At 40.2% G+C, this 18209-nt stretch overlaps 1 protein-coding gene across 2 annotated transcripts in view; it reads right to left on the reverse strand.

Moving 5' to 3' along the window:
* Positions 1–7582: 7582 nt before the first annotated feature.
* RMND1 (required for meiotic nuclear division 1 homolog) overlaps positions 7583–18209 on the reverse strand; it is a 34386-nt gene continuing 23759 nt past the window's right edge. For both annotated transcript variants that reach the window (XM_016149149.2, XM_036222727.1), the window contains exons 10-12: positions 17410–17530; positions 8141–8257; positions 7583–7784 (exon numbers count right to left, since the gene is read on the reverse strand). In XM_016149149.2, the coding sequence (XP_016004635.2) occupies positions 7752–7784; positions 8141–8257; positions 17410–17530 (271 nt within the window). In that variant the 3' untranslated portion in view covers positions 7583–7751. The remainder of the gene's footprint in view (positions 7785–8140; positions 8258–17409; positions 17531–18209) is intronic.

The following is an 18209-nucleotide window of genomic DNA, read 5'->3' on the forward strand; positions in this document are numbered from 1 at the left end:
CCCCCGCCCGCCGCCTCCCCTTCCCCCGCCCGCCTCCGCCTCCTGCTGCTCTGCCGCCGCCGCCGCCGCCGCCTGCAGCACTAACTACACTGCCGCTCCCACCCCGGCTCCGCGCTCTGCTCCAGCCAAACTTCTGCAAACCATGTGCAGCCGAGGCGAGGAAACTTCTCTCCACTTACTGGGGCTCGAGGCTTGAGTCACAAGCCCCATGTTTACATAAAGTGTTTAGGTAGGACAACCCAAGAGGTACTCGGGGAAGGGATGGAGAGCTGCTCGGATCCTTCTGCAACTTCTTGACATCTTTGGGCTATAGCTTTGTCCCTTGACTTACCGTATTAACATAGATTTTAACCTTCATAATTGAAGCGGAGTGGATTTGAGAACCGGGGAGAGAATTGTAAATCACGAATACCTTTTATCACCAATGATAATTGAACAGTCATATCGAAATAGAAATGCCTGTGCTGTGTATAGTGGTAGAGGTGCTTCCTGACTAGTTGAGTGTCATGTAACACGTTTCTGGTAGGATTGAATTTGATGCTTATTCCAGTAGTTGGGTTTAAGCTTTTGAAGCTTTGGTCCAAAAATATCAAGGGTCTGAAAAAGCATGTTTGTTACTTATAAACGGTTTACTCTTAAGTTTGGTTTTTGAGGTACTGTTGGAGTGGATTCCAGAGTTGGCCATTCTGTTAAATTTGAGGTCCTGAAATCTTAACAGGGAGGTTCGGAAACGTTACAAGACAGGCAAAAGGGACTTAGATTCTATAATGGTCATTCTTAACATTTTAAAATTTTCTGTTGTGTTGTTGCCATTTTGCTAGAATTTTCTGTTTTTGGAAGTACAGTTTAGTCCTTTGAGGACTGGCTTTAATGATTTTATAGTATTTCAGTGACAAAAAAACATGGCTTGATTTGTAAGGAAATGGAGGCAGTGGCTTCTAGGGTACTTGGGTTTAAAGCATGCCATCCTGGTTATAAGCTCCTTGATGTCAAACCCATTTCGTTTACCTAGCACAGTGCCTTGGCACGTAGCTCACAAAATGTCTAAGATAAGGTTACTATCTTAATAGCTAATTTAACATACAAAAGGGTCCCTTCCAAAATTCTTGAGTTTGATTTAGTAATTCAGTTATATTGGGGTTACTGATGACTAAATAGTTTTTCATTGAAGACAGCAGCTGTGTAACTAGCGGTGCAAGTGAATAGATTTGGTATATACCTGCCTTGAACTTTTCTTGTTCTTTGATCAGCTAGATAAATGACTTCTCGAGTGGTTAAATGTTTGCCTGCAAAACCAAATTCTGACCCTGATATAAGTATTTCTAATGCACTATCACTAAAACATCAAAGTTGGCCTTTTGACTGGCATGCCAGGTTTCCTGCATGCCAGAATTGGCTCTACAATTGAAATCTGTTTCATCTTGCTGGGAAACTAAAATGATTTTGATTGGTAGAAAGTTATAGTTAGAGCTTTGGGTTCTTAGTTTTTTTAGACCTTGACCTTTCAAGTTTATGATCTGATAGAGTGCTTATATGGAGCGTGAACTGAGATCCTAAAGGAAAAAGTGGACAAAACTAATGCTACAGTTTAGATTTGAAGCCTTTGGGTAGGAACTTGCCTATGTGTCTAGAGTAATTGGTCTTGAGTCAAAAAGTAGCTGTGCATATTCTTAAGATCAGGGATGTTTCTGTGTACCATGTACTCTATATAGTTGTATAGGAATAAACCTGTAGCTTATTCCTGCAACTCCAAATCTCATTCCTAGACCAAATGCTGTCAGGACCATCCTAGTCTTCAAGAGCTGCTATTGAATTTAGAATTGCGCTCCTTAGCTGCTAGTTCTCTCAAGGCGAAGGCATGCAGACTTAGATTTTGTCAAGTATGCGAATTGATTTTTAGTCACCGTCATCCAGTAATAGCATCATAAGGAATGCTCTACAGATTGGATCTGCTTTTTACAACTTGTTTAAGTAGAAACATTTAGATGGATATCTGCAAAAGTTGAGGAGAAAACAGTCCTTTCAGGAAGGGCTATAGAAGTGTATCTCAGGATAGGGCCAAGGGAAGCTGTCAGTGTGGTTGTGGGAGAGCCACAAATGTCTCGAATTCAGTAATAAGAAAAAAAGTTAAATCGTGTAGTGCATATGTGATTATTTTTGCTTTTTTGAGATACATTTGCCAAATTAGGAGTTCAAAAATAGTTTCACACATTTTCAAAGAAAATCACTGCAAACAAATAATCTGAGTGGATTCTTCAAAAGTTGTTATACTGTAAATATTGTGCAAACTTGTGCTGCTGAAAGTTTTGATGTTATGCTAAGGTACGTGAAAATTATGCACTTGCTTATGTTCCGAAGTGGATAGTTTCAGTGAGACTTGCTTGGATAGTGGGCAGAAAGCCATTTAATAATACTAAACTCTGGCAGACATTTGTGAGTGCATGTGCTGAAGATGAAGATGGAAATTCCGTTAACATTGATTATTAAAGTTATACTAAGAGGAAATAAATATGGCTAGATTCCAAAGCAGCTTTTTCACTACATAATTTTGTGGGTAACCTCTCATTTTAGGAAAACAACATGCTTTTACATGCTAGTGTTACAAACCTAACATGCCTTTTGTGTTTTACATCAAGCTTAACATATAAATCAGAAAAGATGTATTTCGAGAGTCATATTTCATTGGTTTGGTTATAAAGTTTATAGAAAATGCTTACTTTATAGTTGGTGTTACTGGGAACCACATTCCTTCAAAGATTCCCTATATTTTAGGGAACTTTTTGGCTTAAACCTAAGTGTAGGCTTGTGGGTTTTAAACTTCACTTGTGATTCTAACAAATACATTTTGTTAAATGCTACTCAGTACACATGTATATGTGAAATTGAAACCAAATTTTCAAGAAATAGTGCTTGTTATCACATACTCTGCTATCTTTTCTAACTATTTTTTTGAAAGCTGCAGTGTCTTAAATTGATTTCATCAATCACAGATAGATCAGGGTTCACAGTTTGAAAAAAATTTGTTTATTCATGTAGTTGCTGTGGATCAGGAATCTGGGAGTAGCTTAGCTAGGTGGTTCGAGGTTAGGGTCTTTCATGAGGTTGCAGTCAAGATGTCGTCTGGGCGAGAGGATCGGCTTCTAAGGTAGATCACGCTCTGGCAGGTTAGTGCTCACAGTTGGCAGGTCTCAGTTCTTTTCCATTGGATTGTTTGAGTCTCCTTACGACGTGGTGGTGATTGGCTTCCCCCAGAGCTAGTGAACCAAGCAAGAGCAAGGAGGAAGCCACACCTAACACTACCACATGCTGTTGGTTTAAAAGCAAATCATGCTAAGTCCAACCTGCAGCCTGGGGGGTAGGTCTTAATTAAGCTCCATATCTCGAAGAGAGAATTACCAGACTTTATGACGTTTTAATAACCACAGTTCTATATTTTTCCTGTTTGTGGATGAATTAGGATTGAACCAGAAACCTTGGTGAGGTCGATCTGTAATTGTTGTTAATTTATTTTTTTCCCTCTAAGTGCATTTATAGTCTCACTCAATCTTAAATCTGAGAAGCAGGCTCAAAGAAGTTAAGTAATTAACTGGTCCATTTCTCTGACTTTGTCGTGAATAATCATTCTGTACTGATAAAGATGAGAAAATTAGCAGATTTTTAAAAAATCTTTTCTAAGGTGATATAATGTATAACTGTTCTCTAGTCCAGTTTGCAAGCTTCTATATGATAGTAGTTAAACTTTCAACTAGTCCTACAGGTAATGCCTGATGTCGTTGACTTTGCCAACTCTTCACACCATCATTCCCAATTTTTTTTTTTTTTTTTTTTTTGAGGAAACAAATTAGAAATTGTACAGTTGACTCTTGAACATGGGGGTTAGGGATGCTGACTCGCACACAGTCAAAAATCTAAGTATGACTTTTGACTCTACAGTTGGCCTTTTGCATCTGTGGATTCAACAGCTTCAAATAGAAAACAGTGTATTCGATCCGTGGTTGGGAAACTGGTATTGGGAATGCAAAAACACCGTCTTCAGTCCATGGTTGGTTGAATCCAAAGATGGCTGGTTCTGTTGATGTGAATTATGAAGCCCGTGGATACAAAGGTCCGACTGTATATATTGAGAAAACCTGTGTGTAAGTGGACCCACGCTGTCCAAACCTGTGCTATTCAAGGGTCAACTGTACTTCTTAAATTCAAACTACTTATTGTTCGGTCCAGGTGCTGTCTTACATACTGACCCCAAGATTGTACTGGGCAACTATACCAATCAGCACTTTTCCAGGACCTAAAAGATGTTATAAAGATCATCAGGGTTTGAGTATAAAGAAACACATTATTACTCTTTCTACTGTGAAATTTTCATGTCAACTTGAGATCTAGAAGGATTTGTTCTAAGACCAGTTTTGACTTTGTGGTACAAGTTGCAGGATGAGACCCTGACATTGGTAGTGCGAGTGAAGTAGTGATCACTTTCTAAGGCATTTAAAAAAAAAATCCATTAGGCTTTTGAGTAATAGGTGTGGATACAGTAAATTACACTTTTGCTATTACAGAATTGGATAATGGCTGCTTTTTTCTTAGACTGCTTTCTGGTTGCTCTTACCACCAGGACTCCTGATAGTTCCTGTTCTGCCCTAAAGCACTGGTTGTACATGCTTATTTGATTACTTTTCTTGTCATTTATCTACCTATATCTTCTATCTCCCATCCCCGCTGGAAGCTGGGACTGCCTTTTTTGTGTCCTGCTGGTACTCAAAGGCTTGCAGATTAAATTTGTAGTTGAAGGACCTAAGACGATAATTTTCCCACTAGAACGGAATGAAAAAATGTTAGAAAGCCGCTGTATGTAGGTGGTGGGTGCTGGTGGTGTATATGTTAATGACTCTTCTTAGATGCTCATAAGATGCTAATGGGGGAGAACACAGTCAAACTTAGTATACAGTTGGTTCTGCGCTCTACATGTATAAAGTGCTGTGGTGATATGAATGAAGTTGATATTTAAACAATCTCGAAGGATGAGTGTTGGAAAGACAGATTTAGTTTTGTGATGCGTTTGGGGGTTGTGCATTCCTCAGCTTTATCCCAGTATGCATCTTCCTTGAATTGTATTGTTGGTGTGTTGTCATAAGGTTTGATAGGTTGTTTCTTTAAGTGGCATGTACATTCTTGTATTTCTCTAGACTGTGCTGTTCAATTCAGTGGTGACTAGCCACATGTGGCCATATAAATGTCGAACATTTCCGTTGTCATAGTTCTGTTGGACCGTGTTGGTCATCTGCACATTTTCACATTATCTGTAGCATGTTGAGTTAGGAGTAGAATGAGAAAACTGCATTCTGATATCATTGGTTGGTATTTACAACTAGAGGGGAGAAGAGTATAGGATATTATTACAGTGGTTAAGAATATAGGCTGTGGAGTCAGATCAGAATCATGCTCTGTCCCTTAAGCTGTTTGGCTTTGAGCATGTTGTTTTACGCAGATTGAGATATTTGCCCCAGCATTGTGTGAGTATTAAATAAAATGTATGCATGTAAGTGGGCTCAGCGTAACACCTCCGTGCATGATAGGACCATTGACATTTTTGAATTACTGATTTAAAGTAATTTTAGAATCAGTGTAAAGTCGAGCACTTTCATATAGATACACATTTAACAAGCAGCACAGTCAGGGTACAGGACAGTTCCGTCACTTCCGAAACCTCCCTCATGCTCTCCTTGTATACGTACTTGCTCTCCTCCAGCCCTTTCCCCTGGCAGCCACTGATTTGTTCTTCATGGCTAGTTGTGTCTTTCCTGGCACATTATGTAAATTAAATCATACAATATGTAGTCTTCTGAGACTGGCTTCTTTCACTCAGCCAAGTTGAATGAAAGGGTCATCCAAGTTTTAACATATATCAATAGTCACCGCTGATTTTTGAAGACGTGAAATATTTTAAAAATTTTTATTGAAATACTTCTGAAGACAAGATGTGACGTGACTGAATTTTTACATATAGGATTGTGTTTGAGTTGGAGTTTTTTATGTTTGAAAGTGAAATGATAGAAAAAATACTTTCCCTGATTGATAACTATGTAGATAGGCCAACTTGTTTTTCTCTGTGAAGATGGCTGATCATTGGTAGGAGAGGTTCCTGTTCTTATCTGTAGAGTTGCGGCAGAGTCCTGATTTGAAAAAGATGTCCGTTTAAATATTAGTTTCTAAAATGTGTTCTGAAGATGGGATAAGCACTGGCTGCTTCGCCAAGTCTTTCCCCACTTAGCACTAAAAGCCTGAAATCTAGGATCTGAAAGGGCCACATGAAGTGCAAGGATTCCAGTCAATCAGATTTCATTAATGCACTGATGGACAAGTAGTCCAACTAATCTTACTTGCTGTCAGGGCGCTTAAGACCCAAAGTCTAAGGTAACCAGAACTCAGAACACACAGGCTGTTTAGATTAAGATCAACACCTTGAATTTAAGAAATAGTGTCCTAGTGGTTTAGATTTCACTGGACTTATATCATTTTTCGTTAGTTGCCCTCTGTAAGTCTTCATTTGATGAGTTCAAGAAGTGCTCTAGTCCATCTTTTTACACTAAAAATATTTTTAAAAATTGCTATGGTAAGCAAATTTCCAAGACATGTGTAGAAGTGAAGTAAAAGTCAAGTTTATACTTAGGATCTCTTGTTTTTTGAGTTTTCCAATTCAGACAGGCTTGATACATGGATTGCAGGTGTGTACATAGGTACAGCAGTTTTAGGAAAGTGCTTATGTGGAACTTGGGGATCTAGAAAGCAATTCTTGAATCATCCATGCCCACGTGCTCCTTGGGAAGTCTTTGGCACCCTTGGGGCATAGGTACCTCAGCTAGAAGACCGCCTGCTACTTGGGAAGAACCCTTATGGTGTGCTGAAACAGACACCAGGATGTTCACCTTCGCACTGTCAGAGCAAATATCTAGAAGTCATCAGTAAGGTACAGATCAGTGTGTAGTCTCTTGGAATGCTGTGTAGCAGGAAAACAAGTTGCAGGATGACAGTGTCCCAATTTTGAACAGAGCAATTCTCTGTTCATGGATATGTATAGGAAAAATATTTTAAATTCATTGTGGCGCAGAGGGTAGTGTTTTTGTGTAAAAACAAGGCAAACGAAGATAGCAAGGGCATTACTTTAAAAAAAAATGTTAAAGTCTTTGTACTTGGTATTTTTTAATTTCCCTAAAGTATGTATGAAACAGCTTTTTCTCAGAACTTTAACTCGGTGGCGAAAAGAGAGGGGAAATATTAAATTAATGAAAGGCCACTGAGCTGTCAAACACAATTATGCATGCTATCTAAAATAGGTTCATAAAATTTCTGCCATCAAATGCCTGTCTTGTTTTGTATATTTCAACCCTTCTGAGTTGGTGTACAGTTCTCTTAGCCAGGACCATGATTGAGATTCTCTGGGGATAGGTTAGGTGCATTGTTTAAATCTAAGTGTTTGGCTTTAATTAGTATGTTTGCCTGGGTTTTTCCTAGATGCTAAGCTTATCCAAAGTTCTTTAAAATAAACATTTTCCTTCCATATTGCCTGTTACAGACCCAAACATCAGAGTCTTCATAATTTTTATTTAAGCAGCAACACATTTAAGAATTGATCATTGATTAAAAAAATTAAATACCTATTAAATAAGAGATTTCCCCCAATAGTGAGCATTTATTTTTGATTGTAGAACTTGAATATCTCTTGAAATGATACTTTTCCTTTGGTCATCATTTGATTAGAAAAATACTCGTCCCAGCTCAAACATTACCTTAGGATGATAAAAAGTGAGAATTATTAATTTCATGGCGAATCGCTGGTATAAACTAAATGACTTCCAAGGTTGTGATTAATGAATTCTCTTGAAGTAAGAGTAAGTATTTGGCTTTCTCACATGGCAAGCTGCACATCTGAGGCATGGGTACTTGCTGTTGGGCTGTACATTTTAAATTTATGGCCAGTAGCCAGAACTTTCTCTAAATGCCATCTTTAAAAATGCGGAACTTTTTGAAAAATCACGTTTGCAGAATATTACCATGGTCATTTGAAACTTAACTGGAACAGTCATGCTCTTTCTCGCTAACATTTTCTGTGTTATCTTTATTTTCATTAAAAAGCTGTTTTTACCTCGATGGTGATGAGGATGACAATCATCCACTCCAGGCGCAGCGCCCTTTTCTCTGTCAGGTGATTCCGCATTAGATCTGTTAGCTCCATGCAGTGCTGAAGTTTTTCATTCATGACCTGTATTCGAGAAATATTAGAAAGTATCCTGTATTTATATTTAATCAGATTTAGTTAAAATAAGTTAACATGATCACATGCTTCAAAATTCTGAAGGTTTAAAATATATATGAAAAAATCATCCCTTCAATTCTTGCTGCTCAGTCGTCTCCCCAAAGGCAATCTAGAGACATTTTGTAATGCACAGATTTAACTGCTATAATACTTTGCATATCAGAGCTCACATTTGTAAGATTTTGATGGAAGATCTAAAAATAGAGCTTTTGAAGTCAAGTTTTCGGTGGCTGTCCTTGGATTTTTTAGCAGTTAAGAAAGGCATTGGCTTTAAGGTAACAAAATCAATGATGACCTTCTAAAACTTGTGTCTCACTAGCATGACCTGCTGCTCACTCACCACTAGGTGGCAATGCTTTTATTGCTGAACTGCAGGGGTTCTCACAAGCTGTTTGAGGGGGTCCATAGAACACGGAATCTGGATTTAAGACTGATGTGACCACTAGCAAATTCTACCTCCTTCATCTCTCTGCATCTCTCTCTCTCTGAAATTGGAAATTCTGGAAAGAAATTTGTAAAAGTAATTTGATTCCCATTGATTACTTATGGGGTATGCTGAGGGTATGGCCTTTGGTCAGTGGAAATTTGAGACAAATCACAGATGCATGTTTGGGGTTTGACTGAAATGTGTTAGTGCACCATATTGTGATTTTGTAATTTAACAGCCTTGCTAATTACAACACCTGGAACCACGCTGATAGCATATATTTGCCCATGTTTCCAGACTTTATGGTCACCTTGTAGTTTCTGTATAGTTTATGGATAAATGTTTAGAACAATGCCTCTCCCCCTGCCCGCTCCCCCCAACTTTCGTCCTATTTCTGTTGGCTGCCTGTTCTTAGTCTATGTGCTGCTCATCCAAAGGCAACTTAAACTTGAATCTCCAAAATGCCCAGCCCTCTTCCATTTTCTTTCAACTTTAAACTGACATTTTCTTCCTCTACTTCCTCACTGTCCAGTTTATTCCTTAGCCCTTGCAAGGTGTATATATTACCACACTCCCCTTGACGCTTCCAGATATCTTTTAGAAATCGACCAGCTTTTCCTGGTTAGATTCCAAACCTCAGTTACTCGAGCATTTGTCAACACCTAGAAATGCAGGTTTCCTTCAGCTGCTCTGTGCACTCCTGTGACCCTTCTGTGATTGTACCTGCTTTGGGGTATGTAGATGCTTCCTAAACTTCAGCCATTTCCAGCCCATCCTTGCTGTTTCTGTGATATATGTGCCAATTGTACTATTTAAATTCCAAAAGATTTGACTTAGAAATGTTTATTTTGAATAGAAACTATATTGCCATAAATGGAAAACCCATATGATGTGATTGCTGCCTGACGCCTGAGGGAATGGGAGAGCAGTATTTGTGGGCCGGGCAAGATCCGCCAGTACCAAACTAAGTCTTTCTCTCAACTCAGTTGTTCAATGCTCAAATGTCATTTCAGGGTCTGTGTGTCACCTAAGTTCAACTCTTGTTTGAGTGTTATGTATTCACACTATCTTCTCAGTCACCCGGGTTATTTTTATTATGGCAATATTGGTTAATGAAATCCTGTAAGTTTCAGGTATACAGTTCAACGGTAAGGCATATATTGCATTGTGCTACGCACCTTTGATCTTTAATCCCTGCTCCCTACAATAAACCCTAGGCTGCGAGAGTCTCGAATCTGTCCTCTGTTTATTATGTCTTAATACTACCTGGTAGGCTTTCGTCAACTATTCATTACCTCCAAAAATGGTAGTTTTTTTTTTTTTTTTCTGGTGGTGGGTCTTTTTTTACACTGGCGTCAGTTCTCATACTCAATAGGTTGGATCATGTCATTCCTCTACTCAGAAGCTTTAAACCCATTGCCTTCTCCATAACATACAATTCCAGGTCATTTAGTCCAATCACTTTAGGTGGTGGCATCCCCTTCGATCTTGAAGGTGTGGCCTTTGCGAAACCTTCCCAAGCTCCTGCTCCTTTCCCCAGCGCTCCTACAGCACTGGTGGTTTCCCTATTATTTAGTTAGCACTTCATTCTGCCTCTCGCAGTCATCTGTTGTCTGCCCAGCACCCTCATTTCCTGTCCCCCTTTTTTGAAGTTACTCTGTTTCCAGCCACACGATGCTGTCATGGTATCAGCATCTACCTGCCACCATCCCCACCCGTCCCCTGAAGTGGGGGTAAGACTCAGGCTTGGCCAACCATAATGCCCACTTCCCTCAACACATGGCTGCCCAAAGCTTAGACGCATGTCTCAGTTCCTTGACTTTGCCAGGCAGACTGAAATGTAAGCCTGGATATTCCCTCGTCCCAGTCCCTTCCCATCTCACAGAGAACGCTGCCGACGAGGAAAGAACGAGGCCAGACTGGCATGAGATGCTGCGTAGAGAAACAGTTCTGATGACCCGATTGGGACTGTGCAGCAGGCACTCCCTGTTCCCACATTCCTGTCATGTTTAAGCAAGAAGAGTCCCCACTAATGCATAGAGCCATGCATGTTACTTGCACATAGATGAGGGAACAGGTGAAAACATGTCACAGGTGGTACATGTAGGGATAAATAGGCAAGTGCCAAGAAGAAAAGTTGAGGCGCCATGGGGAAGGGGCTGAGGGGAGAACGTTTCAAGCAGAGGAAACAACGCGAGGCAAGTGTGGCTAGAGAGTGGAAAGCCTGGAAGGAAGTGCTTAGGAAGTGAGGTTACAAAGGTGAGTTGGTACCAAACTGAGAGGGACTGTGGACCATAAGCAGTAGGGAGAATGACAGTTTCCCCAAGGATATCCCCATCCTAATCCCTGGGACCTCTGAATATCACATGGCAAAGGAGAATTAAGATTGTATAGGAGTTACAGTCAATAATCAGCTGATCTTAGGATAGGGAGAATGAAATCATCTGGGTGGACCCAGTGTAATCACAGGTCCTTGGAAGTGGCAATGACAGGCAGCAGAGCTCAGTAACAATGTGAGGACGACTCAACTCGCCTTCGCAGACGGGAGGAGGAGCTACGAGCTAAGGAATGTGGATGGCTTCTAGGAGCTGGAAGAGAGGGAAATGGCCTACCCAGAACCCTCAGAAGTGCAGCCCTGGCAACAGCTTGATTTTAGCTCGACTCCCACATCAGATTTCTGACTTAAAGAACTAAGAATATGTTGCGTTAGGCCTGTTTGTGGTAATTTGTTACAGCAGCAATAGAAAACTAGCACCCTGCTGTAATGTTGGAACACTATTCTTTTGGAAATGGGAAGACCTTCGGTCTTCAAATATTTAACATTTACTGTGCTGGGCAGAGTAGATGGAATGGCGAATAAGAAACATATCCTCGCCTTCTTGCTAAAGGGCTTAGAGGCTGGGAGACAGTGCAGAAGGTGACAGAACAGTCCAGGTGAGGGGAGAGAATAGCAGGGATTCGTGTTAGCAGTCGAGGGCTGGGAGGCAGGGGTCAGTATGGTAGCCCTCTCTGTTCTACCAGCCCAGGGTCTACTACATAGCCTTCCAGTATCTGTCAGCCAGTGAAAGACACTAAGAAGAAAATGGACAGACTGGGCATGGAGAGTGAAGTGAGAAGAAACACCGAGCGACACGCTTAGTTCTAAGGGTGTGTGAGATGCGACGATGTGGGAGGTCTGAGATTTGGTAGGCCAGGGGAAGCACCTGGAAGGCAGACTAATGAGTTTAGAGATACATGTTTGAACGTTATTAGGGAAAGCTGGGAGAAGTTAGGAAAACGAACGCGACTGCTCGTGGCGCGGGCAGCATGAGAGGAGAATCAACGACAGCACCGTGGAGGGCAGCAACCTGAGACAACGGACGCGGCCAGGGGCCCCTGCTACCTGGTTTCTGTTTCTGTCCCTACCGCGCTGCCGTAGCTCAGTGATCTCGTCCCTCAGTGATCTCTTAATTACCGAAGGAAATGACCTCCACCCTCGGCTTTTTGGACTCTTTCCCAAAATCCCACACCTAATCTATTTTTCTCAAGACTCTTCCCTCGAGGAAAAATAAAAAATTAAAAAATAAAACGGGGAACAACTTCGTCCTAGCACTACCACCAATCTTTTTTTGTTCCGTATGTCCTCTTGTAGGGCCGTAAAGCCGTTGAAGGTCAAGACCAGTTCAAATTTTTCTTTTGTATTTTCCACAGTGCTGGCATTGGGGTGAGCACAGTTAATAATGGGAGGCTGAATTCTTTCAGCTTTCTTTTAAATAATCTTCACATAATCCAACTAGGCTTACATCCCTTTGGGATGCTAAGAAAACACTCTTGAGAAATGTAGTTCGGAAACTAAGTGTGCTTCACAACTCGTGGAAGATTTAAAACCAAAGAGATGTCTCAGAGAGAGGCTGGGGGATGAGTTGTAGTGACTGAATCAAGCCAAGTAGATGACAACGGTAAAAAGAACAAGGCACCTCTGATACTGAGAAGACACATTCAATGGAATGTGAGCAGAGTTCCATGAACTGTTAGTTGCCAGGGGAATTTTGATGAGTAAAAGTTACGTGGTGGTTACATAGGTTTCAGATATAAAATATATAAAGTGAAGTGTATAGTTCAAAGCCGTGTGGCCATCATGCCCAGCAGCATTTACCTACTACAGGTCCAGTTCCACAGACCTTGCCTTAGGGCCCACAAGCCGAGCCATCCCTTTGCCTCTGTCTGAGACATCCACCATACATTTAGGGGAAAAGTATCACTTTTGCTGCTGGGTCTTAAGGAAGAAGACGGGGAATCCCACGAGTATAGCTCCAATTTCATATAAGTCCCTGTCCGCCCTCCCCTGATACTTCTACTTCTAGCGACCTCGTCCCAGTTCCTAACACAATCCAATAAGGGTATGGTAGAAATGTGTGTAACGTATAAAGACAATTTAAATGAGCCTTGAATTTCAGCTCCTAAAAGAAAATTAGAGTGGATATTCAGGGAATACTGGTATAATGGAATAAAGCTTTTCTCCTATATTTTCTTACTGAAGTTTTATAATTTTAGCTTTTCTATTAGGTCTCTGATTAATTTTAAAATGCTGTGAAGGATAGGATTCATTTTCTTATAAATGGCTATCCATTTCTAGCACTATTTGTTGAAAAGACTGTCCCCTTGTTTTGAGTTAATACATCTCTGTCACAAATGAATTGCCTATATGTGTACAAGTGTGTTTCTGGGCTCTGTTCCATTAATCTTTGTCTCTATTCTTATGCCAATTTCAAATGTCTTGATTACTGTAGTTTGAATTATTGCAAGGCAAGTCTTAAAATCAGATAATAAAAGCCTTTGAACTTTGTCCTGTTCTCAAAATTGCTTTGGCTATTGCATTTCCATTTTAAAATCAGCTTCTCAGTTCTAAAATAAAAAAAGTCTGCTGGGATTTTGATTGGGATCAAGTTGAACCTATAGGTCAATTTACAAGAGAAGTAACAACACTGAAACTTCTATTCTACAAACGTGGTATGTGTCTTCATTTAGTTTTTCAGCAATGTTTTCTAGTTTTCGGGATACAAATTTTACTTTGAATTTAAAAAATTATGCCTAAGTAATTTAAGTTTTGATGCTATTATTTTAAAAATTCACTTTTCAATTCATGGATGGTATAAAGAAAAAAAATATTTTCGTATATTGACGTAGCATTTTACAACTTTGATAAATCCACTTATTAGTTCCAGTAGCTGCTTTGCAGAATTTTTAGGGTGTTCTCCCTATGAGATGAGGTTGTCTGTGAATGAATTCCGTTCACTTCCCATAGACTTTAAATCTTGGGGCTACCGAGAACCACCCACAGGGATTGGTGCCGAGTCTAGCTGGCATCGCATAGGGCTTTCTCCACAGGTCAAGGTGCCAGAGACAAGGTCAGTATAGGCTGCTTCCAGCTGCTAATGTGTGACAGAGGTATAGATGTCAAATCCTTTGTCAAGGGACTCAACTTAAAATTGGTTTCAACAACTAGAAAAAAGAGTACACTCAGCGTACTGCAAGTTGGGGTGGGGACTGCCAAAGCCCCCTGTTCTCACCGATATCTTTCTTTTGCTTGCAGTTGAGTTTAGCTATGAAACGGCTGACGGTTTGGTTGTCGAGGTCTAATTTACTCGAAGAGGTATTCTCAGTTGTAGACTTGACGTCAGTAATTCTGTCTTGAACAGGAAGGACAGATAAAGGCCACCTCCCAGGTCAAAGATCAGAACAATTCTTTTGACATCAACTTTGGCCAGGCCCAAGTGGCATGGCAGTTGGCTCACTGACAGTTATGAATACAATGAGACCAGCAGTGGTGGCGCTGACTTTCGTGGGCTGGAGCTGGGAATTATTAAGATGACAGGAGTGTGAAGGTGATGGGTGTCACAGTGATTACAGAGCAGGCTTCTAACATTTTCTCCACTTGTTTCAAAACCTAAAGCCTGCATTACGTGGACTTCTACGAAGCCACTAAAGATCTTCACCTCCTGGTATTCACACTATTATGTAATCCCCTCTTGGACTGTGGGCCAGGACTAGTGACCTGTTCCTAACAAAATAATACAGCAAAAGTGAGGGGATGTCATTACTGTCGTGATTTGGTTACAGAAGCTTAGCTGCATACTCTCTCCCTCCTCCTCCCCCACCTCTCATGCTCGCTCTTGCTCAGCCTGATGAAGCAAGCTGCCAAGCTGTGAGATGCTCTATGGAGAAGCCTCTGTGGCAAGGAACTGAGGGAGGCGGCTGGCCAAGAGCCTGCGGCAGTGAACCTAGCCAGCACACCGCACGAGTGAACTAGGGAGCGGACCTTCCCCAGTTGATCCTTGAGATGACTGCAGTCTTGTGAGAGAACCGGAGGACCCAGCTAAACTGTACCTAGATTCCTGACCCACAAAAACAGATAAGAGGTGTTGTTTTAAGCCACTAAGTTTTGGAGCATTTTGTTTCACAGTGATAGCTAACTAATACAACCACAGGAGACAGCTCATCTGTGTATAAAGCTTTTAGTATCCTCTCATTTTTATCCTCTGGATCTTCAGTCTGTGTACACAGTCCACAGCCATAGAAGTCCAGTGCTTTTCATGTCTGATTCGACAACTGATTGACAAGCAATTGTCAAATCTGTCTAATTAGACATTTAAGAATCTAAAACTGTTGAAGTCCACTGCAATTTGATTCTTCTAGTATCACTGATCGTGAACATAATTGTTCAGCCAATTAGGAAAACTGGAGGTATTAAAATTAGTTGGAGGGAATAAGAAAAGACAATCAATAGACACTAACTTGAAAGAATCAGGTGTTGGAATCAGATGTTGGAATTATCTGACAAGGATTTTAAAGTGGCCATCGTAAAAATGCTTTAAAAAGCAATCGTGAACACACTTTAAACAAATGAACAAAGAAACAGAAAACAGAAGAACCGTGAAAAATTTCAGAACTGAAAAATACAATAAACAGTAATTCAGTGATGGGCTCAACAGCAGAGTAAAGGTAACAGAGGAAACGACCAGTAAACTTGAAGACAACAGTGAAAATTACCCAATACGAACAACAGAAAAAAAAACACTAGAAAAAGTCAACAGGGAGTCAGAGACTTGTGGGAGTGTAAGAAAAGACCTGACATTCATGTCACAGAATGAAAGCAGAGTTTTCATCAGAAACCGTGGCACCCACAAGAAAGCAGCATACCATTTTTTAGGTGCTGAAAGAAAATGACTCAATCCTATATGTAGTGAAATATCTTTCAGGATGAAAACCAGATATTCTCAGATGAATAAGGGAATGTTTTTAGACCTACCCTAAAAGTATGGCTAAAGAACATTCTTGAAACCGAAAGAAAAAATCTTGGAATGTCATGAAGGAAAAAAGAATAAAAATGTGGGTAAATGCAACAAGATTTCCTTCTCTTTTCTAAATTATGTTTGATGGTTGAAGCAAGACTCATAACACTGATGGAGTTCTCAATGTCTGCAGAAGAATAGTTAAGACAGTTTTATTGTAAATGCCAGAAGGTATAGGGATGTAAAGGGAAGAAAGGTCTCTATACTTGACTTAATCTGGTAAAATGTTAAAACCGATAGACTGTGGGGAGTTAACCAATGTATAATAGGGTACCAAAGCGACCACTAAGTATATATCAAAAAGATATACTATAAACCAGTATAGATTAAGTCAGAACGGAATTCCAGTAGACTATTTGTGACCCACAGGAAGGCAGGGATTGATACATGCAACTGCGTGGATCTCAGGGGCATTGTGCTCAGTGAAAAACTGTTTTAAAAGTCACATACCGTATGATTCTATTTATGTAGAGTTCTCCAAATGACAAAAGTACAGAGATGGAGATGAGATCGCTTGTTGCCAGGGGTGAGGGAGGTGAGGGAAGGGACGGTGCCGTGACTAAGGGAGCGGCCCAGGGAAGGTCTTTGTGATGACAGCAGTGCTGTGTCTCCATCCTGTGGTTACACTGATCTGCACGTGATAAAATACCACGGAACTATGCACGCACGTCATACTAACGGCCACTTTGTTTTCGGCTCTTTCCCCATGTGGTTTACATCCATCACGGCCACCTCCGCCCACTTCATCATGACACCGCTACAAATGTCTCTTCTCAACTTTACTTCCGCACTAAGTGCCCGCATGACAGTTCTAACTGGATGCCTTCTTGCCATTCCACTCTAGACGTATCTTAAATTTAGCTCCTCACTTCCTCCTGGCCCCACCTCTCTGTTTTGCCATCCTTCTCCCAGCCACCCTTAGGCAAGCACCAGTCTTCCTTACTCTTCCCTCCCTGGCCTCCCGTTACCAAGTACTTGATTTATCTTAGAGGATTCTTTTTTTATGTTCATTACTATTCTCATTGTCTCCATTATAGTTCCAGACCCCATGAACTCTTGCCTGGAACCCGACGAGAAAATCCTATAGGCCACAAAGCCTCAAAACTCTCACCAGTTTTACCTAGTCTGTAGAGCAAATATCAGAATACCCTTTGATACAATAAGTTGAAAATTATGTACAGGACAAGAAAAGAAGGGAAATCGGGAGATATGACCAGATGTCAAATAAGATATTTCTCCAAAAATGGTTAAATTACAATTACCTAATTTAGAATTTCTCTCCACGTAGTTATACAATTGTAGGCAACAAGTTTTTCTCAGTAAAAGTGCAAAATACATACCTTAACTCTACGAGTAATGCTTAAGAACTGACATGTTTTATCATAAAGTTCTTCCAGGTTTTCTCTGTCCCAGTAGAAATCAGGAGTGATCAAGAAGTCTGAACTCAAGTTGATACGGTGTCTTAAAAAAAAGGAAAAGCATAACTTTTTATTGTCTATCTTGAATTAATCATGGTGTCTATTATATTTTTATTTACATGGGGCTTTATGATAGCGTTTAATGTTTACCTTTGTAATACTTCTAAGAAATACAAATAAATTTATAAGAATTTAAAAATTGGTAACCGAATTAATTCAATCTTTAATATTACTTATGAAGTAGTTTGAAAACACAATGAGTTCTATTTCTAAAGTTTTATTTTTTCATGAAAAAATTTTACAATATACACTTTTTTGTGTGGATAGGTAATCACATGGCTCAAAAAGAAAAAGGTAAAAATTGACCAATCTTACTCTTATTCCCATCTTTCCCCTTCTCCTACCTGCCCCCCCCCCCCCATGGGTAACCAATGCTAGTTTCCTCTGTAGCCTTCCAGTGTTTATGCAAACACTGGACAAGTAATAGGTATGCATATAATCACTCTCTCTGTTAATTTCTTTTTTTTATAACATAAGAGGTGTAAGCCTACTTTTAAATGGATACTTAAGCCGTAGAAGTAACATATAAATAACTACTAACTATAAAAAAGGAAGTACCCTGGAGAAGATTTAAGAAAACAGTGGTGGGCCCCTCGGTTACCCTAACACACAACTCGAATCCTTTAGGTCCTATGAACACTTTGCTGTGTCCTTCCAGAGCT

The sequence above is a fragment of the Rousettus aegyptiacus genome, unplaced genomic scaffold (genome assembly GCF_014176215.1).
Source record: "Rousettus aegyptiacus isolate mRouAeg1 unplaced genomic scaffold, mRouAeg1.p scaffold_m13_p_1, whole genome shotgun sequence".
Lineage (NCBI taxonomy): Eukaryota > Metazoa > Chordata > Mammalia > Chiroptera > Pteropodidae > Rousettus > Rousettus aegyptiacus.